This window comes from Antedon mediterranea, chromosome 11 (genome assembly GCF_964355755.1).
Source record: "Antedon mediterranea chromosome 11, ecAntMedi1.1, whole genome shotgun sequence".
Taxonomy (NCBI): Eukaryota; Metazoa; Echinodermata; class Crinoidea; order Comatulida; family Antedonidae; genus Antedon; species Antedon mediterranea.
Genome location: NC_092680.1, coordinates 18,831,540 through 18,859,129, shown reverse-complemented (window position 1 = coordinate 18,859,129; position 27,590 = coordinate 18,831,540). Strand labels below are relative to the sequence as shown.

At 33.3% G+C, this 27,590-nt stretch overlaps 3 protein-coding genes and 1 long non-coding RNA gene across 4 annotated transcripts; 3 read left to right on the top strand and 1 right to left on the bottom strand.

The window, feature by feature from the left end:
• The first annotated feature begins 428 nt into the window (after positions 1-428).
• LOC140062589 (dynein axonemal assembly factor 11-like) lies at positions 429-6,615 on the top strand. Its single transcript, XM_072108871.1, has 14 exons — positions 429-551; positions 981-1,054; positions 1,510-1,587; positions 1,801-1,897; positions 2,350-2,425; positions 3,135-3,245; positions 3,608-3,705; positions 3,890-3,955; positions 4,104-4,196; positions 4,648-4,725; positions 5,072-5,207; positions 5,726-5,821; positions 6,189-6,262; positions 6,432-6,615. Exons 1-14 carry the CDS (start codon positions 451-453, stop codon positions 6,613-6,615), a joined length of 1,362 nt encoding a protein of 453 aa, XP_071964972.1. The 5' UTR covers positions 429-450.
• Positions 5,881-12,596, bottom strand: LOC140062590 (telomerase Cajal body protein 1-like). Its single transcript, XM_072108872.1, has 11 exons — positions 12,578-12,596; positions 11,939-12,201; positions 11,442-11,540; positions 10,937-11,137; positions 10,297-10,387; positions 9,707-9,839; positions 9,013-9,102; positions 8,496-8,614; positions 8,136-8,239; positions 7,676-7,819; positions 5,881-7,228 (listed from the first exon to the last, which is right to left on the bottom strand). The coding sequence occupies exons 2-11, from the start codon at positions 12,151-12,153 to the stop codon at positions 7,084-7,086; spliced, it is 1,341 nt and encodes a 446-aa protein (XP_071964973.1). The 5' UTR covers positions 12,154-12,201; positions 12,578-12,596; the 3' UTR covers positions 5,881-7,083.
• Positions 12,597-13,761: 1,165 nt separating this feature from the next.
• Positions 13,762-21,007, top strand: LOC140062042 (uncharacterized). The gene is made up of 9 exons (XM_072108086.1): positions 13,762-13,834; positions 14,284-14,347; positions 14,833-14,931; positions 15,201-15,265; positions 15,652-17,436; positions 17,672-17,744; positions 18,316-18,424; positions 18,913-19,060; positions 20,013-21,007. The coding sequence occupies exons 1-9, from the start codon at positions 13,762-13,764 to the stop codon at positions 20,138-20,140; spliced, it is 2,544 nt and encodes an 847-aa protein (XP_071964187.1). The 3' UTR covers positions 20,141-21,007.
• A 3,409-nt stretch (positions 21,008-24,416) lies between these two features.
• LOC140062327 (uncharacterized) lies at positions 24,417-27,333 on the top strand. Its single transcript, XR_011847471.1, has 3 exons — positions 24,417-24,525; positions 24,686-24,729; positions 26,498-27,333. It is a non-coding gene; the product is annotated as an uncharacterized lncRNA (long non-coding RNA).
• Positions 27,334-27,590: the final 257 nt, after the last annotated feature.

Genomic DNA, 27,590 nt, shown 5'->3' with positions numbered 1-27,590 from the left:
ATACAATGTGTCTTTTACGATTGATAAATCTACCATATTATTCTCAACTCAATATTAATACTAATTTTTATTCTGAACAGAAATCTTACAGAGACTGACTACTAGTTATTGTTCATTATGGTACAAAGTAAGTGAACATATCTACATAGCTACTATAATATAAACTCTTCCCAGTCCATTATAATGCAGGACAACAATCCCCTCCCTGTGCAACCACAGGGTTTTCAAAGACCTCTGTGAAAAAGTGGTTAGGTTGAAACCTTACCAACTATACTGGTGGCTACGGTCTTGCAATGTGATATTGTAATGCTATATTTTTTATACATATCAATTTTGTAACAATATAATATACCATTTACTATACTCTCAACGTGAAGGTTGAAGAATGATGACAATGTTATAATAAGTAATGAAATTGTATACCTGAATTAATTGTTATTTGTCTTTTGGATGATAGTCACTGAAGATCTGTTGAGGCGTCGTGCAGAGCACAATAATATGGAGTTGTCTACTTTGGAAGAAATCTCCCTACATCAACAAGACATTGAAAAGTAAGACAGGGTGCATAACATTTCAAATTTATAAGAGTAAGTGATGGGCATCTGTAGGCACTACTCTGCTGCTGCCATAGGTAGGTCCGTAAAAGGCCTATCAGAATTTCCTTATTTCCTAGTGTTTAAGGACAATTAATAATTAATATTAAATTTCTTCCAATGAAGCTTTCTCCTTCCTTTCTTATGATATACATTTCCGTCTTAAAGCCCTGTCTACACTATCAAACTTTATGTGACAAAAAATGTATATAATGTCCATATATGGACATGATGATGTCATATCACTAGTGACTACCATATTTGGGCACATCACATTTTTGTCAAACTAGTTTGATAGTGTAGACAGAGCTTCAATTTATCCTGACATATTATCTTATTTTAGAAAAATTACTAGTTGATTTTTTGGTATTTTTATTTTTTTTTTAGGATTGAATTGCTTGATAAAGTTTGTAGGAACCTGAAGATTGTTTACCTACAAAGTAACCTGATCCCAAAAATAGGTAATAATAATTTGTTTAATGTTTTTATCCTAGTTCCAAGACTTGCAACAGCTGGGTTATTACAACCTAAATTTGTATTATTACTAATTTTTAGTATCATCGTTATTTAAAATTCCACCTAAATCTCTGTCTACACTATCAAACTAGTTTGATAAAAAAAAGTGGCATGTGCCCAAATATGGTAGTTATATTCCCAAAAAAGGTAGTGATATGACATCATCTTGTCCATATATGGACACATCACATAAAGTTAGATAGTGTAGACAGAGCTTAAAATGATCAAATAAGGATAAAACTCCCAAAAGATTCACATTCATTTTATTTAATCAATTCTCAATATCTATAACATGTCTTTATATGTCAAAAGTTTCTGTATCTCTAATTATATTGCTAATTACTGTTACATGTATAGTATTGTAATACTCACTGGTATTTTTATTTTTTTTTTATTTTAGAGAATGTGAAACGATTAAAGCAATTGGAATACCTAAATCTTGCTTTAAATAACATTGAAAGAATAGAGAATCTTGAAGGTAATTAGATAAAGGAAAAATACTGACAATACATTGTTATAAGTTTTTTTACAAACTACAGTACTATATTTTGATATTAAACTCTGTGATCTAATTTATAAATACAAAGAAGTGAACAGAATGTAAACCTATACAGTACAATGATGAAGAAACTAAATTATTAAAAGTGGTTTCATTAACGACAATGAGGTTATATTTGTTTCATGTCAACAGGTTGTGAGTCGTTAAAGAAATTGGATTTGACCATTAATTTTGTAGGGGAGTTAACAAGTATAGATTGTCTAAAACAGAACTATAATTTAGAGGAATTGTAAGTAATGTTTATGTTTACTTATTTTATTATTTATTTGCTATTTCTTTTGTGGTATTAGGTATTCATTTGATTATGCTTTTTATTTATTTAACTTATTTATAAAGGGTGACCCTAAACAGCGTATAAAGGGTGACCTTATAAAGCATATGCTGACAATCAAGGGGCCCTCATGATGAGTTATGATAAGTGTCTGTGTGTGACAGTGGCCGTGTGTTTATACTAGTACACCGGGAAAACCACTACTCGTCTTAAAAGATGTACTAGGTTCACATGAGCCAGATGTGTACACTTGACTTTTGGTTTATAGGCATGATCCTATTATTATTATTGTGTATTAAGTTAAGTATGGCCCTTTCTGTATATCAACAATGATTGAGTTTTGTTACACTGTATAATTTTATTATTAGAATATTATATTATTCATTTATTATTCATTTATCATACTGTAGGTTCTTAACTGGAAACCCATGTGTTGATTTTGATGGTTATCGTGAATACGTGACTGCAACATTATCACAACTGAAGGTGAATTATTAAATATTTACACATTGTTTGATTGTTAACATGAATACATCTGCATTTGCTAGTATTTGTGTAAAATTAATGAATACATTACAAAATAAATGTATTATGTATGATTTAAGGTAGAGGTTTTCATTTCATTATTTATTTGGTCTATTTGAGTATATACATAACAAAAAAAACTGAAATTGGGGAGACCAGGGTCAACCTAAGTGAACTGAATCACTGTAGCTGAGCCGGTTAACCCAACCCCAAAGTCAGTTTACACATAAAAGACAAAATACAGTTACAGCAAATCAAAATGAATATGAACTTTTCTAATCACTTAGCATTTCCAATCAGGAATCAGGTCTAATACTCCAAACATTAATTAGATTAATTGCATACATTTATTATGTAAAATAATTTGTTAAATCAAGACCAGAGATGCTCACTTTAATTGGCTGTTTCTTTCAAAATTTAAAACAATTTGACTGTTTCTTTTAGTAGCTACCTTTACTTATTACTCACAACTACCACCACCACAACCCTAAACAATATTTCATATTTCAATTTAAGTATTTTTTGCTTTAAATTACATTTTTTTCAGGTAACAACATTTTTTTGATCCAGTTTTATGTGACATTAAAATGGCATATTCAACAAAAATTGTTTAGGGGACAATATATCTTTGAAATAATATGCATTGTAACTGAATCTTTGAATTTGTTAGCGACTTGATGGTAATGAGATTGAGAAATCAGCAAGAATCAAGGCGGTCCAGGATTATCCAGTGATCAGAGCTAGTATACTTATGCAACAAGAAGAATACTGTCAAAAAAGGGTAATGCATGTTGTTCTATTCTCAAGCTCTGTCTACACTATCTTATGTGACAAAAAGTGTAGCCAAATATGGTAGTGATATGACATCATCATGTCCATATATGGGCACATCATATTTTTTGTCACATAAAGCTTGATGTGTAGACAGAGCTTTAGTAGATGGAGAGATTATTCTTTTACATTAGCATTTTAAAATTACTAAAGCTACTCTATATTTCTATACTCTCAAGACTGCTTTTGTTTTATCCACATTCTAATAAATCGACAAAACCTGAGCACTTTTGTTGGTTTTTAACAGGGTCAATGTGTTTTTTATATTTACGCTCTGTGTCTTTATGGAACTGTTGTATCTTTTATTAAAAGGAAAGAGAAAAAAGAGAAGAAATTGAAAAACAGACAAAGAAATCAAACAAGAAGCCAGGATTTGATGGTAGATGGTATACAGATATAGATGCACAAAGGTATTGATGCATGTTTCTTTCAACAAATACTTAGTTCGTGAAATAAAATGGTTTTGGTCGCAATTTTTTGACAAACCATGAATTTAAAACTTGCTGGATTTGGGTATATCCCTCTAACGTCCACGCCCCTGATTTATTTCATATTCTCAATATGGTATTTTATTTCATTTTGGTTGTAATGTAGTAAAGAACAAGATGTGGAAGAGGAAGATAAAACAGAGAATGATAAGAATGATCAGGAAAATAGCAAGTAAGTGAACATAATGCTGAATTTAATAATCTGTCCAAATGGCAACACATACACACAAGAGGCACTACATAAATAAATATACTGTATATGTATACTGTATATGAATGAATTCAGATTCCTTTAAAAATATACTTTATATACAATTTAGATTTTGGGAGGAAAAAGTAGCCTTTACTCCAGAGTCCAGAAAAGAAGTTCATGAGCATGTAAAAAAACAACGAGAAAAGGAAGATATTAAAAGGTTAGTTAAATATTTATATTTCTATATGTATGTTAACTATTTAATTTGCAGATTGTAAAATACTTAATGCACATGCATATGCTTTTAGAATATCAAATTGTCATTTGTTTTTGTAGACTTTTATATACATGACAACCAGGAACTACTACTTACAAGTCTGGGGCCTTGTAGTTAGGAACCAACCCTATGTTTAGATTGAGCACCCCCTTAAATACCTACCCACATCATTGAATACAATATTATATAGTAGAATCCAGAACATTTTCAATGATCCCTTGTCTGTTATACACACAATTTCAGAACTAAATATCTTATGAGGTTAGTGATGCTCTTCTAATTACGAGAAACAGGTTGGCCAGAATTTGTTTTTTCTTGGGTTTGGTAAAAGCAAGCGTGGATATCTGGTGCCACATCAAAGTAATGTATGATATGCTTTTGTTTTTCATTTTAGAAATGGTCCTGAACCAAAGAAACGTGTGGTACGATTAGTTGGAGACGACGGTAGAATATTGAATGTAAATGAAGCAAAGTAAGTATAAATATCTCCTTATTAAATATGCCGCAGTACAAAAAAAAACTTAAAAACATAGTGTTCATAGAGCCAAATTACCGTACCTAAAGAGCCCAGACTTTCAGCAAAGGTTTGAGGCCAACTCGCTCCTAGTTCTGGTGGTGGAACAAGTCTTGTGAGGGGGATTACCACCTATCTGAATAGGACAGTGAATAATTTACTTCCGGTAATACGTTAGTTAGGGTCTGCATATTCTGTATTTTACTTTCTGGTTTCACATCTACACAGGGCATAAACAAAGTACTTTTTAACATACTTAGAACTGTAGAAAAAATTAATAATTAAGTTGACGTTTTATTTTTAGATTGGATTTTACATTAGGAGATAGTGAAGACGGCAGTTGTGTGGTTCTAGATGTTGGATGCTATAAATACTTAGACACTTCATTATTGGATGCTGATGTTCAACCACATTATGTCAAAGTTACTGTTAAAGGGAAGGTAAATAAAACTACCAATATTTGATCATAATTTGGATTATCTATATTAAAAAGTTATGTAAAATCTTTCAAAACATGATTGTAGTACAATAACGAAATGTCAAGACATACCTCAACTATTCTCCTTTCGAGTGTTTACCACAATCCTACACTGAAGTCTGTTTTCCACCAGGGTAATTTAGTCGCATGAATTCAATGTTTTAGCAGAGAAAAAAAATACTGCTTTCCACTGCGAATAGCTGTAATTTTTATTTCTAGGCCATCGCTTGCTGACCTGTTTCATTTGAATGTGTTCATGAATGTGTGACCTTTTCCAGAGCTCTGATTGGTTGAAAAATACGAAGCTAAAAGCTCAAGGAACTATAGGGAAGATAGAAATATGAATACACTTTTGATTCAAGCGAAAAAATTCACCAAGTGGAAAACCATATTTAATCCTTGATTAATGTTACAGTATAAATGTTAATACAATTTAGAATTATGAATTATTTCACTGTTTTCGTTTTAATTTTATTTTAGGTATTGCAAGTTGTTTTATCAGAGGAAGTTAAACCAGATTCAAGTACAGCAAAAAGGTCACAGACTACAGGTCACCTTGTCATTGAGATGCCAAAAGTAAGAACACAATAAATAAAACAAATAAATCAAATACTTTTATTAGTGATACAAAAATTGCTTCATTTCATGTACAATATACTGTAACATATAAAAAATGATAATGTTGGACAAGGGCAACTTAACCAGTACACATGTATTAAATGATATACAATTAAAATAACCTTAAGGCCAATTTACACAGATGTAACGATAGCTTGACCCATGTAGAATCTGTATCTATCCTGAGCAGAAACTGCCTGTCCGCTCCGCGTTGTGTGTAAATGGTCATAAGGAATAACATAGATTCTATATTTTTATGACTGTTACCACTCGTCTGTGTAAATTGGCCTTTAAACTGCATAATGTCTGTTTGTTTTCATGCCAGCTTTATCCAAGGAAACCTTTGAAACTATCACTAAACGAAGATAAAAATAAGGAAAACATTGAAAAAAAGAAAAGGTAAGTTTTGATTTATTTCATTATATCTCTAATATATTGAATTTGTCATACATTTCTGTATACACCTTTATTATGATATTTTTTATTTTTCGCAGGCAAGCAACAGATTTCCTCGCACTGAAAACATTATTGTATATAAATACATTTTTCAATCTTTTTTTTATTCTAGAAATGAAATAGAACACCTGGAAGTTGATCCAACAGCAGCAAAGAAAATTGATCTACTGGTCACTAAAACTAAGACAATGTCCACTAATGGACTTGGACCATATACTGGTAAACGTACACAAGCAACTGAACGTCCAAACAGTCACGATTTTGTCGATGATCCTGATGTACCTCCGTTAATATGAACAACTAAATATTTTTCCATCATAAACAAATTACATTCCAAGGCATTTCATGCTATTTTGCAAGATATCTGCTCCATTTCAATATTTGCTGTTATTGCCAGACCGTGTTCTGCCAAGTTCCATTGGAAGTAAGAGGTTTGAACTTCTACCTACAGCTTAGTACATTTGTTGGATCTGATCCTACATGTGTACACTCTCATTCCAAGTGATAGTCCTGATGTTTCATTGAATTCATTTTTCAATCCATTGAACATTGTTCACTGCATGCTCATCGAATTGCTTGGGCTGGCCCAAACATGAAAGCCGCTCCTGAACCTACCTCAAGAAGTGGTCCAGCATCAGGGCCGGCCTAACTTTTTGGAATGTTTATATATATCGATTGCCGACCCAGATCAAGCCCGCCTAAGTCAAAAGATCACCAGGTTTCTGGTTACCGAGAAATACAAAATCAAAAGCAGTTTTCATTTCTTAATATAAAGACCACAGTCGAAGAGTATGTTCAAAAGTTTTATCAGTGATAAGGTCTTCATCCTGTTCATCGTTGTCAATCATAGGGGTTATGAACTTGCGTTGACCTGATGCAGTGGCTAGCATAGGCATAGTTGGATGGTAGCTGAAAAGATGTGAAAGTCATTGTATAGTATTATAAGTATAGTACTGTACAGGCATCAAAAGCATGTATTTTTATTATAAATCAATTTACTGCATTTTTCATCCGAAAATATAATTCATATACTTTACAGTAGAGTCTTTAAAAAACAAGTTGGCTCTACTTTATTTATTAAAATCAAATGTTGGGTTTTCGCGCTGCTCCGTCAGGCAGTTATATTCAAGAGAACAGAAGTATTAGGAAACAGTTACCATGCAGTAGCTTATAGTTACTACTGCTAAAAAAATGGGTTTTTGGAAACACAGACTTGGTGTGGTACACCCCAGAGCATGTCTGGGAAAAGAGAGTCTATGAAAACAAATAAATATTAAGATGCATGTAGTTAGAGACGGTAGTTATCGCCAGATGAGCGGCGTTTTTTTGTAAGAAATATTTCTTGTTTAAACTTACCTGATACCATTTACTGCATCATCATGTGCCTTGAAAGTAGTGAGAGGTTGAAGCATTGGTTCTTCATATGTACTAGGTGCTGAAATTGTATCATAGACTGTCACATAACCAGACTGATTACCAGATATAAGATATTGACCAGTGCTTTAAAAAAACAAATGTTTGTTATTAATACTGAAGATTTTTTATGAAATCTACCATAATGTAAGCAACAGTGCTGTTGTAGCAAAGGGGAGAGCGTCATAGTTGGTTGCACTGATGAGGGAAAGCATTGAAGGACCTTAGGTCTCTATGTTACACCACTGATGATGCGCTTATCTATTTCAATTTAATAGCTTAAGAATTCCGTAGGATTTATTATAATAAAGTTGATAAAATGTTGATACAGTATTTCAATAAACTAGGGGGTCTGTTTTAGCTTCACTTCACAAACTATTATAATTTTGAAATGATTGCACACCTATCCAGGTCAAAATACATTCGTTGATTAGTGGTAACCTCTCGTTGCATTCTGTACAGAATTACACCTGGTTTGCGCACATCCCAACAAATTATTTCAGGATCCTATAAAAAAAACATTTCTTATTAATAATAAGAATAATAATCACTTCCTGCATCTGTCAAGTCAACCAGTTTAAGCTGGTCTGACCACAATATGTTTTCTCCTTAAATGGTTTATTCTTGGCACAGTCTGAAATATCTCACGATCAGGTATATTAAGGTATATATACAACACAAGGTGTTCGAGGGTGTGATCATAGTCTACTGATGTTAAAAGTTATTATTTTTTACACAATTAAATAATGAAACAAAATGTTACCACTCTTGCTCCACTGTACAGCTTTGTTCCATCTGGTGAAAACATAAGTTGTGTAACTCCACCAACGTGACCTTCTAGTACACAAAATTGAGTCCCAGTCTCCTCACAGTAAACACCAACTATAATATAAAAAAAGTTGTTTCATTCTGTAATTTAAATTTATAGAAGTTTTGCAAGTATTTTCCATTAATGTATTCTGATAATGTTAGTTGTTGTAAATCTATAATTACTATTTCAGTACAGTACTTTTGAGTTGCACTGATGAAAACAAGTCATAGTGTAAAAAGGCATGCAATTATTTTGTTGCCAAGTTGTGGTAAGGGGAAATAAGAAGGCAAGGTGTTGCTTGTGCGGTGATCACTGGAAAGGTGATACTAAAAAGCATATCAATTATAAGGGATAACTTTTGATACTGAATGTTATGTTATAAGACACTGACCACAATGAATTAATGAAAATACTGTAGGCATAGGAATAGTGTTCTAATGATGTGATTCCAGTTAAGGTAACCACCTACTTGATTTTGAATATGAACCAGCTGCGTACAGTCCACCAATTTCATCCATCGCAAAACATGAAATAATTCCAGACTGTCCAATTCCATTCACTGGAATAAATTTTTCTTATTTTATTTAAAAAAATATGTGAATATAGAAGACATTTATATATAGCAGTAGTATAATAATAAAATTTAGGTTCACCTCAATACCATTTTTGACATTTAACATGCGAGTCCAAGGTACTTTTTATTATATCATAAAATGTTAATAATAAATTAAATTTCGAAATTTCACATGATCATAGCTGTTGGTTGTCAGCATAAAAAATGGTGAAATAGTTGAAATGAGCCGATGTGAATATATTACTATATTTTTTTAACGTATTGTGTTTTTTTTTTTATTGTTTTTAACTATGATTAATGGTGCTTTGATGTTTCAACATATAAACAAACTCCACTCCAAAATATTATTATTACGTTGTTATATAGAGTATCTTTCAATATATTTCAACACTATTCAGACAGTGATTAAATTTACTTAAGTATTGTCAATATGACTAAAATATTATTCTTTATTCTTTATACTGGGTAGCCTCTTCAGTCAATAACTGTTCTCCAAGAGGGCCCAGTGTACAGTTAGGGTGTACTATGATGAATTTGTTACAGTGGCTGTCACAAACATGAAAGAACGAAAAGGGAATTGACTAGTTACCTAGTGTTGGTCTCTCTTCACATTCTCTACCAGGCCTATCTGTATAAAACACACGAATCATCTTCTTAAAACCAGCATACAGTTTTGAACCATCAGGACTGAAGGCTACAGACAGAGCACTTGTTACTTCATCCTAAAGGAATGGTTAATTATATACTGTATATTCATTATATTTTCAACCAAAATTTATAGAAAAAGATTTGAAAGAGCTGTTACATTCAAAATATCCATTACTGTATTAACAGTAATTACTAGAGTAAATGAACATTCCAAGTTATGTATTAACAGTGTTTCAGGTAAAATTTAAAACATTGTTTTTCATTATTAATTTTCATTTCCTGTCCACGATCCGTCTTACGCATACACAAACCAAACACAATAGAACCTCTTTTAAGGGGACACCTTCAGGATTAAAAAAGTAAACCCTCTGAATAAGGAGTGGATATAGTTATATTGCATTACTTATTTAAAAGCTGTGTCCTCTGAATAGGAGCGTCCCAAAGGAGCTGTTGTACTGAAATACAGTACCCTATTGCGTCACAAATGTGAATAACCAGCAATTTCTTTTCACAAAATAATATAAAACTTACCAAGTGGTTGTACGGTCTGTAAGTGCACCGTAACTCACCAGTGAAGGCATCCCATAAATGAATTGGATGGTCTCGCGATGTTGACACCAAACTAAAGCAGAAACATACAAGTCATAAGTATAGCATTTTTCTGGGTGGATCAACCACTTATTCATTCTCTCAGTCTAAACAATATTACCCTGAAAACTTTTTTTATATTAAGTAATAGGTTAGACAAGTTGCCTGCTGTTGAATGCGTATAAAAAAAAATTGTAATGTAAAAACTAGACTTTCCCCAAGTCTGTATTATCTTTTTTTTTTTATTTTTTTTTTTTTATTTCGACCGCGATTTTTGTCTGAAAATACAAAATCAAGTAGTATACGTATGAAACGCCATATGTGCCAAAATATATATCTTTTTACTAATATTAAGACAAAACTCCGTCTGGAACCCAGACTATGTAAAAACAAGTACATAAATATTTCACAGAATACAAAATAAACACTATAACCCTCTTGTTTGCACACAATTGATTTGTTATATGATATACTGTATAAAGCTCTGTCTACACTATCAAACTTTATGTGACAAACAAATGTGATGTGCCTATATGCATGATGATAGTCATATCAATACCATATTTAGAATAATTTTAAATACCAAGCTGAAGATGGGTCCATTGAGCTCATTGTTGGATACCAGCAGTAATCGTAAATCAACTCTCCCTCCGGCATCTTTAGGACAGATTCCCACTCTGGTAAGTCACCATCTCTGTTTTCCTCCCATAATTCAGGTGGAAGGTTGAAGAGACGGAGCGTGTTATCATCACTGTTTGTTAGGATACAAGAGCCATCTGGAGCCCTGTAGAAGAAAACATGACATAAGAGTACTCTACACTATCAAACTTTATGTGACAACAAAATGTGATATGCCCATGAACATGATGATGTTATATTAATTACCATATTTGGGCACATCACACTTTTTTGTCGAACTTGTTTGATAGTGTAGACAGAGTTTAACATGAACGAAGCCAGTTCATCTTTATCGGCCTTGGAGAGGCTTTATTGTCAAAATCTAAAATAATAATAACAATAACATTGCTCAAATTGTTTGACAAACATTTATTTAAGATAGCCTAGCCATAAAATAATAATAATCTTACCATTTACAACCTTTTAGGAAGTTTTCCTTTTTGGTTAGAAATTCTGATTTTGTGTTAATTAGTGTGTATGGTTCTTTCGTCCAATCAGGCTTGTACAAGCTAAAACGATAAAAAAACATTTGTAAGAGGGAATTTAATTCTTCCTGTAGCTAGAAATTGTACTCAAATTTCCTGAAATGTTACTGTTTTGACTTAAAATACGAACAAATCAACAACGATCTGAAAGATTACTACAATATTAGGGTTTAATGTATCTAAGGCAATCTAACAACAATACACTGAACTCGCCTTAACAAGATAGGAACTCATAATAGTCCTTTAATCTTATGTCTGGCTGCAACAAATACGAACAGTACTGTACTACGTGTTCATATTCTCTGTGGCGTGGGGTGTCTGTTAAGGGAGGTGGAACTGATTGTGTCACAGACACAGATAAACCCTTTTATCTCCAGAGATCAGCATTCTTTTAAGATTTCCTTGATGTATCTTATTTGTACCTTGTATCCATAGTCTGTGTATCTTCTGCATCAACATCAATAGTGGGTTCTTCCGATGACTCCATTACAACCTCTCTGGGTTCCTCACTGGTTTCGTTAGTAGTCTTTGCTTCATGTTCAGGTTGGCTTTGATCAATGTTAAGTGCTTGATCATCTGGTGTGCAACTGACTACCTCCTCCTCATCCGCATCTTGAACTGCTGTTTTGTCTGACATTATTCAATTTCAATACTTCTATATAATTTCAGCTCACATTTTGCATTGCTATAATATAAATAAAATATGATACAAAAACAAGTTGTTGATTAGGATCAAACATTTTGCCAGGTGGTAAAAAAGAATGTTGCTGTAAACCTGATTACTACTACTACTACTACTACTACATCCTATTCCTAGCACCTTTTTAATAAGTAAACATTCAATAAATAACATAACATAGCCTAGGCCTAGCTTTTTATAGAGCTAGGCCTTATTAATATTATTAATTATTTATTACAATACAGTAATCATAAAATAAGAAGGCAAGGCTTCCAAAAAAGATGAGACAGCCTAGTGATTAACTTCATTAGTTATATTATAAATATACAGAAAAAAAACCATAAAGAATTAAATTAGAGTTGTTATACAGAAATGCACAAACCAAAAAAACAGATCAAAGACCCAACAACACATGTTGATGTTGACATTTTGTTATTTCATAATAGCGCCACCTATGGGGTAGATCAAAATGGAATATTGGCAGAAAGCACTGTGCATTACACTGTGTTTAAAATTAAAACTGTATTTACATTTACACGTTTTACATATACATCATATACATTAGAAATGAATTTTAACTATAAATAAAAATTATTTTTTCCATCTTAGTTTTATCAGGGGGTATTTTACAACTCCCTGGTTTTATAATATAGAAAATTATAGATTAATATCGACGACAACAACGTAATTACATGTCATAAATTATCTGGCAACACTTGATAAATACTGCGGGTTTTTCAAAAGACGACACGATACTAGCTAACTAGCAAAGCCTAGGCCTAGGCCTAAAATACATTCCAGACATCGCTGGGAAAGCAGTATTTTACTAAACAGTTATCTTAGAATACTTTATAAATGTGTTCACTGCATACTTGTGTTGCTTGATAAAGGTACAATTTTATTAAGACCCTTTTTGTAGGCCCAAAAAAGTAAGTCTATATATAGGCGCGGCTAGCCTTGCTTGGACCTGGTAAGGTAAGGTATGTCGGGACTAGGCCAGCCTGTTGGTGTTGTTTGATTATTTCGGTGGCCATTTAGTTAGGTCGGCCGCTCGTTATAGAGCGCCTAAATTCGTTATTATTCGTCATAATTTACTCATCGTCTTTATTGAGTAGAAAGATGTGATAGGCCTAGCTACATTACTAGCCTAATAATAGTAGTTAATTTATAATAATTATTATTTAATAATAATTAATTAATAATATATAATAACATATTGGGAGGCTAGGCCTATACCTATAGCCTAATAGGTAGGCCTAGGCTAGATACCTTAATTAATTATTATAATAAATAGGGCTAGGTTTAGGAGCTTCGCTTGACATGACACACATGGAAAAAGTGACTGAGATGGTCATAACCATGTCAACACCAAGAACGTACCCCAAACTGCGACTGAGGACCCAATAATGCACAAGTTTTAAAAAAAGACGAAATCTCAGACCTATAAAAACTGGTTGTTTTTTATGTCTGTTAGTCCCGATCGCCTTCCCGGGCCCTACCTCCTCCCTAGTTAGAAATAATTATTTTATTTTTTAAGGTTTAGTAAAAAGAGAAACACAGAAGAAAATGGCAAATGATGATAATCAATTTATGAGCTGTCTGTTAAAACTACAAGAAGCACATTTGCAGATTGTGAAAAGTAATTTTATTTTTAATTGCTGCCTCAAAATTTAATATAAAGCTCGGTCTACACTATCAAAAATATAGTTAAATTCATCACATTTTTTTTTTCACATAAAGTTTGATAATGTAGACAAAGCTTTAGATCAAGCATACATTTGAAGAAGTAAAACATTTTTACTAAATAATTATAATAGTATATTATACAATATGTTTGTTTCCTGATATTAGCAAAAAACAGATAATTTAAGCTGTATCATTAAGTGATGCGTTTAGCATTTGCTGTTACCATGCAAACAGAACTTAAAACATACATATAAAACTAACTTTATTGAACAAAATATCTGTAATATTAACAGTATATTAAATGACACTTGTACTTTTATGTTACAAAATTAGTTTAAATAACTTCCATTTGATAAATAAATGTAAGTAATTGTTATTATTTAATTTTTTTGTTCTAAATAGAATTAAAAGATGAGGTATGCATGATAACAACAAGATACCAAAAAGTTCACACCAATGCAAATCAGTAAGTAATTCTACAATGTTCATATATTTACTAAAGTAACATATGGTTTTAGTTGTAATAAACAGCAAAGCGTGTATAAAAAAGTTTGCTAATTGCGTACTTTACTTAAATACAGCCTCGTTGTTGTTGTCATTTGTAATTTTCATATATCTGTTTTTGTATATCTCAGAGCAAACATAATTTCTATGTATATTTTATATGCAAATGACAATAAATGGAAGTAAATTTCCACTGATGAAGGCTGATGAAGGAAGAGATTCATGTATTCTCCTCCACCTAGGTTGCCCTTGGCTCACACCTCACAAAATCTCTACATTCTTTTCTGTTTTTTCAATGGCTTTTATTTTTCTAGATGTAGTAACTGCAGAATATATTTATGGTCTGTCCCTAACAAAGACTAAATAAATCCTTGTGATTAGTTAAATGTCTAAATTGTTTGTCTTTTGTTAATTAGATTGATATTGAATATATTTTTCTTAATAAAGGAGTGCTCATTATGCGAAGAAATATTACACAAAATGTAAATTAATGCTAAATGAACGCGAGATGATGAAGACAAAGATGCAAGAGCTAATGAAAGATAAGTAAGTAAAACACATGTATAATACTAGAGTACATACCTCCTGCCCAACCTTTGACCCTTACTTTTAATGTCAAACTCATTTGTTGGTGAGATTTGGATTTATAAAAAGTAAAAGCTGTAAACATGCATATGTTGCCATCAAATAATAATCGTTCAGATCTGACAAGAAATTTCAGATCTGTGCAAAATATGAATAGCTATTACGCGGCAAATATTAATAATATGACCACCTTGATGTTCATTCAGAAACCTGCTATTTTTTTTATACAGAATATGTAAAAAGTGTAAAGAGACAACAGATCAACATAAAACATGTGTAGATGCTTCAACAGAAAGTAAGCCTATTAGTTTGGAATTATTAGGAAGTTTTGCTATTTATACCCCTTTATTCAATACAGTACTTCAGAGTAGGCTATCATCTAGTATCAGTAATATATAAGGATCATACTACTGTATTACTTAAATCATGGAATTATAATTTAAAAAATTGTCCCCACCTCAAAATTTATGGCTATCATTAAAAAGTCATGGATAGAGTATATAATATGATCGGAGAGTTATTTGTATACACCATAAGATGAAAACAATTTACATTTTTATTGGAAACCATTCATGCACAATTTATGTAACACTGTTCAAAAGTCATGGAAGTTTTACTAAAAAGTATATTGGTATATTGAATCTTTATTAATTAAATTGCAAACTATTATATTGTTTATAGATTTCCCCTCATCAGTGGTATCTTCCACAATTGGATCTAATTTATCTCCAGTTAAAAAGCCTAAAGGGAAGCTTAGAAGAAAGAAAGGAGTAAGTTCTGTAGCAGTGAGTGTGTTGATGACAAAACCTCTAGTTATACCAATCACAGGTCAAAGTTCAAAAGAAAGTAATACTAAGATAGCAACAGAAGGAAGATTCAATGAAAGTGACTATTACATTGGTGCAAAAGGTGACAATTTAAAAATGGCTTTTGTTCCAGATACCTTTCCATCTGATATGTCGTTAGACATTTCTGATGAGATTAACATACCGTTAATAGATGATTCTGATATTAAAACACCTGATGTGAAAGGCATTATGGGAAGAGATATCATGTCGGTGTCAATACCAGATACATGCACGTTTCCAGATGATGAAGGAACAGTGTTTAATACACAAGATAAGGTGGACGGCCCACAATACACCAGCACACAGATTGCCCCTCAACTAGAAGATAATTCTCTTAATTTACGTAAAGAAAATCCTTCGCAAATGGAAGATTATGATCTGACAATGATTCAATCTCAGAGCAGAGTGTTGAAGGTACCACCATTAAGCAGTACACCAAACATACCAAAGATTAAGAAGGCACGACAGATGGTTAGTAAGCAAGACAAACAAAAGAATGGAGATGGTCAAACAAAGTGGGCTGCTGACCGTTGCACCTCATTGCCAAGGTCAGAATCACAGTATCCGGTCGATCTTAATAGTACACAGATTCCTTCACCAACATTCCAACGAGACATCTCAGCAGTTCTTACAAAAGAAGATGAAGAAAAAGCTAAGAATGCTAGCAGAGTTCTTGAATTTTCTGTCCAGAAAACACCTTCCGTTGTTACTCAAAAGACCCCTGTATCTTCCTCGATATCTATGGCCCTAAAGACTCCTTCTTCAGCTTCTCTGATAGGGGATGAAAGCTACATGTCTGATGAATCACCATTGTTGTTAAGAGAACCTAAAATTGATTTTCAGAAAATCAGATTGTTTGACAAAACTTCAAAACAAGAAATGGAAGAAGAAACACCTTCGACTAGTAAGAAACGTAAGCTTATTGATGAAAATACCGATTCAAAAAATATTGTGGAAAGCAAAAGAAGATACAGAGAAGATAATACTGAAAAGGAAATGAATTTAAACTCTCCAGCAAAACACAGACTTGTCCAAAAAACTCTGTCATGTTTTAATGGCAGTAATAAAGGTAGCTCTGACATTAGAACCAGTAACAAAGGCAGTATCACTTGTGATGACACTCAGCAAGACATCTATTTTCAAGAAGCTGTTAAACAGTCTCTGAAAGATTTTAAGACATCAGAATTCAAGAAACCCTTTGTACCTGTTAAAAGAAGAACTTTATATGATGACCAAAAAGATGGAAGTGAAATTGATCGCAGAAAAGAAGACAGTAAAATTGATCGCAGAAAAGAAGACCGTGAAATTGATCGCAAAAAAGAAGACATTGAAATTGATCACAGTTTTCTAAATGGTACTATAGATCCTGCCATTGATCTTAGCGAATTTGACAAGAATACTCCACAGACAAATGATCTTGCCAATCATAAACCTGTTTTAATAAAGTCTGGCACAGTTTGCATTGTCAAAGAGGTGCCATGCATTCTAGATGATACCTTTGCTACTAACATGCAAGAAGGTGATGCTGTTCATTCTTTGATGGTTGATAAGGATGTTGAGAATTTAAGCGAAGATGATATGTTTGGTGTCAATGAGGAATATGAGGAACATGATGGAGGTAGTTTTTTTTTTTATAACAATTGAATTTACTGTACTAAATTCAATCTCACATTTTCTCATCCTCTATACCACACAGAGTTTGTACTGTATAGGTCTTTATGAAAATTAATGGAACTTTACTATAATATTTTCTATGTCTGGAAAGTCACAAAAATAGATTAGGGAGGTATATTGCTGGAAATGTCATCATGACATTTTATTTTGTTCATTATGTTATGTTACCTTTTCCACAGATATGGCCAATGTTGTTGAAGATGAGAAACCAAAGAAGCTACCTGTTGATTCTTTCATCAAAGATTACGATGTGTAATTATTTTTTTTCTTGTACAGTACTAATGTGTTACATTTTTATTTATTGTCTGACCAACTTGGTTGATCATCATATTATTGTCCCTCTTTAGCATGGTAATATTAGTTTGATTCCCACTTGGATATAATTCAAGGACGTAGGCACAATTAAAGTGAGTTGACCAATCACAAACAACATTTCAGATTTCTTTTGACTTGTGACAATTTCATGTTAATTCTGGAAGATTTGATTGATTTTTCTTTGCTGATCCGAGGCGCCTTGAAGCTAAGGTGCCTCTGTGTTAAATATTGAAAAAAAAAACCAGTTTGGACAATCTATCGCGTCATGGTTGGTGAAGATTAGAGTAGAATCTCTATTAAAAGGACACGTTCATTTATAGGGAGTGTCCCCTGAATATGTGTTGGTCATATATGATATATTTGCCCTTGTCCGTTTCACAGGAAAGTTCCCCTCGAAGGGTGTCGCCATAATTGGAAAGAGCAAAATTAGAGGCTTTACTGTATAGATACTAAATGCAAACAATTTAAACCTGATGATATTAACATATTTTGTATGCAATTCCTACAGGGTGCCATCAGTAGCTGAAGAGAAGCCCACTTATAAGTACGTAGAAGTAGTACGTAAGCAGGCAGACAGGAGGAAACTAAGAGGCTTTGAATGCAAAGACTGTGAAGCGGTATGTATTGTTTGTGTATTCCTCTATTTCATTTATTTTCAAAGCATTTAAATGAATTTAAACAAACATATAAGTATACAGTGTATATTATGGGTGGATGGAGGTTGCAGTAAGTTCATTGAATTTTAAGTCGTGACCCCTTTATCAGTATAACAATAACATAGTGAGTGAGTGGCCGAGCGGTTAAGACAGTGGAACCGTAATTACGTTGCCATAACATCGGCAGGGGTTCGAGGCTCACTCACTCCATGATTCTGGTGGTGGAGGTTTGGCAATAAAAATATATTTTGCTTCTCTTTCATTACATATAATGTAGGTGTCCCACACGGATGAGTTCTACTGTAGTAAACTAAGTATTCTACAGGAAAATTTAGTTGTGTGAATCGAAAGTGTTGGTGTTCACTATTTTTTATTGTACATTGTTGAGGACTTGCTCTTTATTTGCTTTTACAATATTGTTTCTGAACTTGCATTTTTTTCTCCTAAAGTATTTCAGTACGATGGATTTGACAGATTCACAAAAGGCTGATCGTATGAAGGCTTGTTCACGTCACAGAGGTCATTACTCTCCCCCTGCTACTCAACCTCATTATTGGGATGTTGACTTCCCTAATACACAGATATGCCTTCAAAAAGGTAATGGTTCTTGACAATTATCTAATAATCAATGAATAGGGGAAGTGGTTCTTTTTTCCAGGAAAGGGCAAAAATTGTCATTATTTATTTTGCCAATTTACAGAATGTACAACATAAAAACAGAACAAGAGTAGAATTACTTTTAAGTAATCCTACTCTTGTTCTGTTTTTATGTTTAAAAACTCTGAAGGTCTGAACTGGAACTTGTATGCTGCATACAGTACAAAACCATACCTCTGTAGGTCTGAAAAAGACCTACTGTATGGAGTTGTATGCTGCATACATTACAACACCATAACTCTCCTGTAGGTCGTTTTTATTTTATTTTTTTATTACACCTTATTTATAGAGGGTGACCCTAAACAGCATATGCTGACAATCAAGGGGCCCTCTTGATGAGGACAGTGGCTGTGTGTATACTAGTACACCGGGGTAACCCCCTACTCATCTCGAAAGATGTACTAGGTTCTTTAAAGTGCACATGATGTGTACACTGGACCTACAGTTTATAGTCCTTATCCGGGAAGACTTATTCTACCACCAGAACCATGGAGCGAGTGAGGCTCGAACTCTTGTCGATGTTAATATGGCAAGGTATTACGGTTCCACTGTCTTAAGTGTTTTGCCACTCACTCTGAAAAAGACCTGGACTGTATGCTGCATATAGTACAAAACCATAACTCTGTAGGTCTGAATAGGACCTATGGTGTTGTATGCTGCATACATTACAAAACCATAATTCTGTAGGTCTGAATAGACCCTATTGTTGAAATTGAGCGAATTTTTGTTCATATTCCTTCAAAAGTGACATTAAATTGATTTTGTGTCAACAAGAAAACACACAAAAATAAATATACATTATTATTTAAAAAATGATTAGGTTGACAAAAGTGCATACATTTTTGTTATGTGTTTGTGTACATTTATGGTTAAACTATTTTTTTTGTCACAGGTTATATTAACAACGCGTCCAAGGAGGAAGAGGAAACAGCTGAGGAAACACGCAAGCTACTTGGTAGGAGGAAAAAATATAAAAGAAATTTCAAAAGTAAAACAGAATCAACATCTAAACAAAAATAGGACAGTGTGGTATTTAAGAATTCTATATATATTAATATTAATTATATATGGTTAATTGCAATAACATGAATAATTTCTTGGTAAAAATCTTAAATGGTTTTTTTTTTTGTCTTGTGTGGGTTCGTCCCACTTTTATTATAGTTCTATAAATATAAATAATATATGTATATATGCACATTTATATAATTCTCTTATTTATAAGGTACATTGTTAAAAAAATACATATCTTTTGAACAGTATATACATAAGACTAAGATCTTAAATGTTTGCGTAAAAGGATCATAAAAGAATACGTTCTCACATTAATATGTTGTAACAGAGGCATAGTGCATGACAAAGTAAAGGCATGACTTCAAACTGCTGTATCCAATTTACCAATTAGTACCAGCCTTATTATTGTCCCTTTCCATATGATGACTTTTTGAGATATATTTTTGTTAGAGTTGATTTTCTAGTTTATTCAATTAAACGCCTCCCTCGAATAAATTCCCCCCAAAAACCCTCCTGAACAATAAATGCCCTGGGGCTTCTATTCGAATAAATACGGTAATAATATTTGATGTTACACTGAGATAGATTATTTATAGTGCTCTGTATTGATGTCTAACCACCAAAAAACCTTTAAATTATTAGATAATTGATGTATAATGCTTTGGTTAGGACTTGCCAACTTCATCAGTCATTTTCAATTTCATTTGACATGTTGTTGGCTATAAACAGCATAATTATATTATGCACATATGCTCAGGCCAAGAATAACATAAAAACGTTTTATCCTACGTTTTTTCTACACTTTCTAAAACAAAATCACCACTTGGACACAATACCAAAATCATTTTTACATTCCTAAATTTGTTAATATGTATTATTACAGCAGATGTGTATATTTATTATTAATCAAAATAAACTGAATTTTGTAAATAATGTTTGCCATGATGTGTTATTTGGTATGGTTGTAAAGGTTAGAGTTAGTGTATGGACGCCAAGCTAGTCGTGGCTTGGATTCCCTCGCAATATCAACTATTGTAACTGTTCTCTACATTTGACCAACCAAAAGTATTAATTTAAGTTACAATATTAAAGCTGTATTTTTAGTTCCATTCCAAAATTGTTTATATTTACCAAGCTATCAATTTTCTACACTTACTCTCTCTATTCACCAGCCTGTGCCGCCTTTGTTTTTATTTCTTTTATTCCAGTCCACTCGGGTAGCGCTTTTCTGCTTAATACTAGCTACTTTGTCTAAGTACTTGCACTGATGAAGGACTAGTGTTGCCCGAAAGCTCTGCTACTTTTTCTCGCTGTTTTACTTTATCGTTTTGATTCAGTTTTTGCTTATTTTATTTTGTATCTCCATTGAGATAAAGTCACTGATACCCACAGCATTGTCATTTTTTTCAGTAATATTATTAGAATACATTATATTCTTACTGTTGATATGTAAGAAACTTTTTGAGGAAGACAAATATTATGCAACCAGTGCCCGAGTTGCAACAGACAAGATCATCTATCGGGTAATCACCAATATTCTGTTTACAGACTCTATGTATTTACTCGTTTTGATGTGATAAGCTATGACGTCCCACTTAATCAGATAAGTTGATGATATTGACCATGGTACTGATAGTGACCCTCGTGTTTTCAGGTCAGTTATTTTCCACTTAAGGTCATATTTATCCCAGCCTACGTGACTACATTTTGTTGTTGACGACTACAGCAATCTGTGTCAATAAATTGAATTTGGTGAAACAGAATTCTACTTTCCTCGTTTCTAATCCACTCATGGCCGGCAGCTATACTTGGACTGCTTTCTATTTCGTATTTCTCTCTTCTGATAGCCGCTTTATATTACCTTGATTCAGAGCCTCTACTAATTTTATTTATATCTTCAGAGATCCAACCACTTACCTACAGCATACTTGTCTTTGAAATCCTACAAAATTTCTATTAATTAAAATTGTTTAAACTCGAAACTTGTGCAATTTCGGTTTGGGCCAGAGAACAAGAAAATTAGGCTCTATGGGTCTAAAGCTTGGTTCCCACTAGAACGTAACGCAAGGACGTAAACGCAACGCAAGCGTTTTAACCAATGACAAGCGAAAATATAGACAGTTAACAATCACAAGCGAATAAGCCATCGCTTGTGATTGGTCAATTCACTTGCGTTGCGTTACGTCCTTGCGTTGCGTCGCTAGTGGGAACCACGCTTAATAAAACAATTCACTAAATTCGAAAAAAAGAAAGGTGTTTTTGCTATTCGAATCTATGTCAATGCAAAATTATGTAAAGCGTCGTTCCCACTAGAGACGCAACGCAGTATTGACGCAAAGTGCTGTATTGCGTAATCACAATGATTGGATGGGCATTCTATTACGTTGCGTAGATTGCGTTACGTTGCGTCGCTAGTGTGAACCAAGCTTAAGGGCAACATTTTGAATTTGTTTCGAAACATCTATTATTATAGAGCTTGTTAGTTTTATTTATTTATTCAGGTTTCAATATTTTTATATTATTATAAATATGTATTGTATATTGTTTATAAAATATGGCATATCTGTGAAATCCTCAACAGTCACAATTGGGCTGCCGTCAAATATCTTATCTGATTGACTTTGGAAGTGACATTGAGTTAAGTGATATTGTAAATACATACCGGGCTCACTTATGAAACAGATACGACTCCTCCAACCCTCTATAATTCACATTTGTATTCATTAAACAAAATAAATATAAGTATTGTTTTATTACAAAAAAGAGAATATGGTAAAAATTCCCAAACGGCATATGACGTCTTTTTTACCGTATTCACTATATAAACTAAACGAACTTTAAAAAAAAAGTAGAGTTTAGTTTGAATTGAAAGAAGTAGGCCTATATTGCGTGTATTTGATTTGATAACAAATTAGGGCCCTGCTTCGTTTTCTCCGTTGATTGTTGACCAGATTTTGGGGGGTCACTGTTTTTTCATTGAAGGTCATAAATTTATATGACGTCACTAGTGTTTGTTTGACGCGATTACTGGCACGTAACTTCTTACGACTGGTATCGATAATACGTGTTGACACAATGAAAGCTGAGTTTATAAAAAAAATTTATGCAATATATAAACTGGGCAATATACACAATATCAACCTGTTTAATGTGTGCTTGGTAAATAATATGAATACAAACATTAATACCAAAGATTTTAAACTATTGAAACTAAATTACTTTCACTTCCCATTAAAAAACAAACAAAAAACGATCCAGAGTTCCGGTTTTACCATGTTGAAGACTACAGTAGGTCTGCATTTTTGTTATTTTTCCAATAATCGTTTCGGTTATTTCTTGGACAACTGGGTCGGGTCAACATATTTTTTTGCAATGTGCGAATTGTCATCAGTGTAAGCAAAGTAAAAGGGAACCATTGGAACGTCTCTAAATAAAAATACATACACGATCAGTCCCGGGGTCTCTCTTAAATTGCCTATACATGATGAGGGGTGGGGGGGGGGGTTGCCGCATTTACGGGGTACGGTACTATGAGTGCGTGTACCGATTCTTCGGGAATATAAACCATAAAGCGTGGTATTGACGCAAGGTGCTGTATTGCGTAATCACAAGTGGGAACCGACGACGCAATAGTGCTGCAAACATCGCAGGTTTGATTTCACGCAGGCGGGGGCAAATATAATTATTAGAAGGCTTTGCTTGCGTTGCGTAGATTGCATTACGTTGCGTCGCTAGTGGGAACCACGCTTTACAAAAAGATAAAAACATTAGATTCAATTTCACTAAATAGTTGACTCATATGGAGGTATCTCTGATTCAATTTTTGGCCCGCTAGTCACTGAACTCACCAACCCCCACAATAACCTGCATCCGCTGCAAAATTATATTTTATTTTCATACAATTGTTGACAATATAATACTGTATTTATTATATGATTATAGTTATCCAAATTCGTCATAAGGCTAACAATTTTATGATAATATTTACCATTTATATTTGTTCATTTGCCTACGTGCTGTTGATCCCGTATCATCATGTAGACACGGATTATTTCACTTTCATATGGGGATCATTATAGTTAAGGTTGACAAATAAAACGTTAGTAAAATCAGTTACATAATTATTTGTTAATTAGTTAATGATATACTATTGCACTACTAACGTTCAGATCATGTCATTGGGAAATAACCTTTTTAGGATGATTAGCTCATGCAGAGTTGAAATTGTGGCGTACCCCGTATACAAATGGACTTGGCTACTACGAATCTTATAAATATTATTGAATTTCATCACCCCGCACATAAGATTTTGTATATCTACAAACAATATTGGAAGTTCTAGTTCTACAAGTACGGTATCACAAACTCGACAATTATGGACAGAATTGAGAAAGGTAAGTTATGACCTTTGTTGTGATAGATTAATTGATTTGTATTATTTGATTCGATCTCAACTATACTGAAATTTAAGTTTAGTTTTACGAAACGTCTGCTGCTATTATTGTGAACATTAATATACAAACATTAGTCATGATCAATCTTCTTCCTCTGCAGGTTCTGGATCACCACCCGAGCGAAGAAATACAAAGCCATCCGACGTAAGTTACCATTTATATTTACAACAATTCAGTAGTATAGGCATAACCTAATAATATTAATTAATATATTTGATATACATATAGTGGTAATTCACTGGACTCCCATGACAACCAGTTTGCCTTCAAATCTGGTCACTCAACCGAACTGTGTATATTTGCTCTTAAACAGATTATCGAGCATTACATTACAACAATCATGGTAGCCCATGTTTATTGCTGTTTCTTGGACGCTAGCAAAGCCTTTGATAAAGTGAACCACTGGACACTTTTCAAGACCCTAATTGACAGGGGTACCCCTTCACCTGTAGTTAAGATACTGAGGTCATGGTAGATATAATAGAGCACTCTGAGATCACTGAAAGTAGGCCTATGTTATAACAATGCCTTACGTTTGCTGCTGAAGCAGCCTAGACATTGTAGTGCAAGCATGATGTTTGTCTTAAATGACGTCCCATCCTTTGATGAGTTCATTGGAAAATCTGTTTTTTTAGTTTTAAATATCGTGTGAACGCAAGTAGTAATTCCTTGATCATGGCCATTAATCGCCACGTTCTTAATGTGTCAAGAATGCACATACAATGGAATGCTTTGTTGCATTGACTTTATATATTTACATATCTTTGTTTTTGTTCTATGAGCTGTTAGATTAAGATTTTTTTTTCTCTCTTTTACTATGGATATAATATTATGTCACCATGATATTCCGAAATAAAAAGATAAATGATAAATGAAATAGGCCAGGCTCTGATTAGATTGCCTTGCTCTGACGTAGGCGCTACGATACGGGTGGGTTTTTTTTTTAAAGAAATCGAAACTCGCCTAACAAAAATGACAAAAAAGAGCCATTGACTTTTTGTCATAGGCCTATTATACAAAATGTAAAGGTATACTATCTAGATATCGTTATTATTTTGAAAGGGGAGGAGGAGTAATAATTGTTCATTCTTATATAGCACATTATAAGCAAGCTCTCAATGCGCTGAACATTATCACCCCAGTCATTTTTTTGGATCAAACACGTATGGAAACATACTCCCATAATGCAGCTAGTATTCAGCGCAAAGTTATGTCTTGATCTAACCGGGTACCCATTTATACACCTGGGTGGAGAGAGGCAAACATAAGTAAAGTATCTTGCCTACGGATATATAAGCATTGCGGCGAGAGTTGGATTTGAATCTCGGTCTGACGATCGGTAGTTCAACGTCCCACACACGCCCTTAAAAGTGCCTGCATATTTTTGCACCGAAATTTTTCGAAATTTAGAGGGAGGATGGGAAATGGTGGGAAAGGGAGGATGGGAAATGGTGGGAGAGGGAGGATGGGAAATGGTGGGAGAGGGGCGGTGAAATGGGGCAATAACTTGCATGTTGCAGGATGTTCACTGATCGATACATTACATTACATGTAACTCCTATTTTGATGGCTGCTGGTAAATAATAGGCATATGACGTACAAATCCCTTCAAATAGACTGACCGAAGTTTGTAAATTTCCATCAGCTGAGTTAGAACTTCCGTGCTACCCTGGAGGATCGCTTATGTGATACTTTGCCAAGATTTAAAGTTATATCTTATTCACCCTTAATTCCTTGCCAACATAAATTATTCAACAACAACAACTACTGCAATGTTATTAACGTAAACGCGGTATAAGTTATTAAAATTGACATTAATTTGTTTGATTCGATTGTTCTTTCATATTTTGGGGATAGGAATGCCTCTTTAATTAATAGCATATCACAATAGATCTATATTATATTTTTTTAGGTAAAAAAGAATGTAAATGGTGAAGAACTATGTCATCATTACGGTCACTATCCAAACTACGATCACCACCACCCACACAACAGCCCTAAGGCCCACCCGAGTCACCCGTGTCATCGACTGGACAGCTCTCCTGGTACTCCATAGAGAACGTGTGATCGGAAGATTGTCGGACTACACGGAAAAGGGGATGTCTTTTTGCATGCGAAGTGTACAAAGATCAAACAGAAGCCTTTAGACAAATCTCTTCCAATATGGAATAATGGTGCATGGGGTTGACGAAGCTAGCACAAGGCTGTTGCGTCGACGCAAAAGAAATTCTCGTCGACTATGAGCGTCATAATACTAAATACATCATATTCAACCTACGCCTACAGTTTGTATGCATCATAAAGGGTTGTAAACATGTTTGACCAAGTGATGTAATGAACTTACTTCATCTAAAACGAACCATGACACTGATTATAACATATAGTATTTCATAGTTTACCTTAAGTTTGTAACTTAACTATGTAACGTATTTTAAATGTTTCACATCACACCTGAAATAAAAGGTAGAAAAAAAAAATAAAGCGTATAACAATAATCGTGCTTTTTGATTGCGTTAAAATACATTTTTCTGGATCACTACATGTAGCCTACTCTCTCACAATAACGATCGAAGTATATTGATCGAAACGTCGAGCTCTACATGTGGTACCACAAACTTTATACATCATCTGATAATGTTCTGTACTATACAAATCCGTTATAAAATAAATGTGAGAAATGATATGAACATTCATTAAATATGACATTATGTTTATTTGATTAAATAAATGGCAATGTACAATGCTGAATGTTTTTGTTGATATTTTGTGCTGTTATCTTCTAACTAGGTGTTTAACATTGATCCCCAGCAGTCTACTCTTATAAGGTTATGTTTAACGAATCTTGCGACAGTCGATATCATATAGGCTAGATGTACCGGGTGCGGTAAAGGAAGAATGAGAAAATCAAATATAATATATGGAGAAATAGGCCTAAAAAATGAGTTTTAACCGTAATAAATGCATTCTTTTTAATAATTTGGTATGGTTACCCAATTTCCAACGAT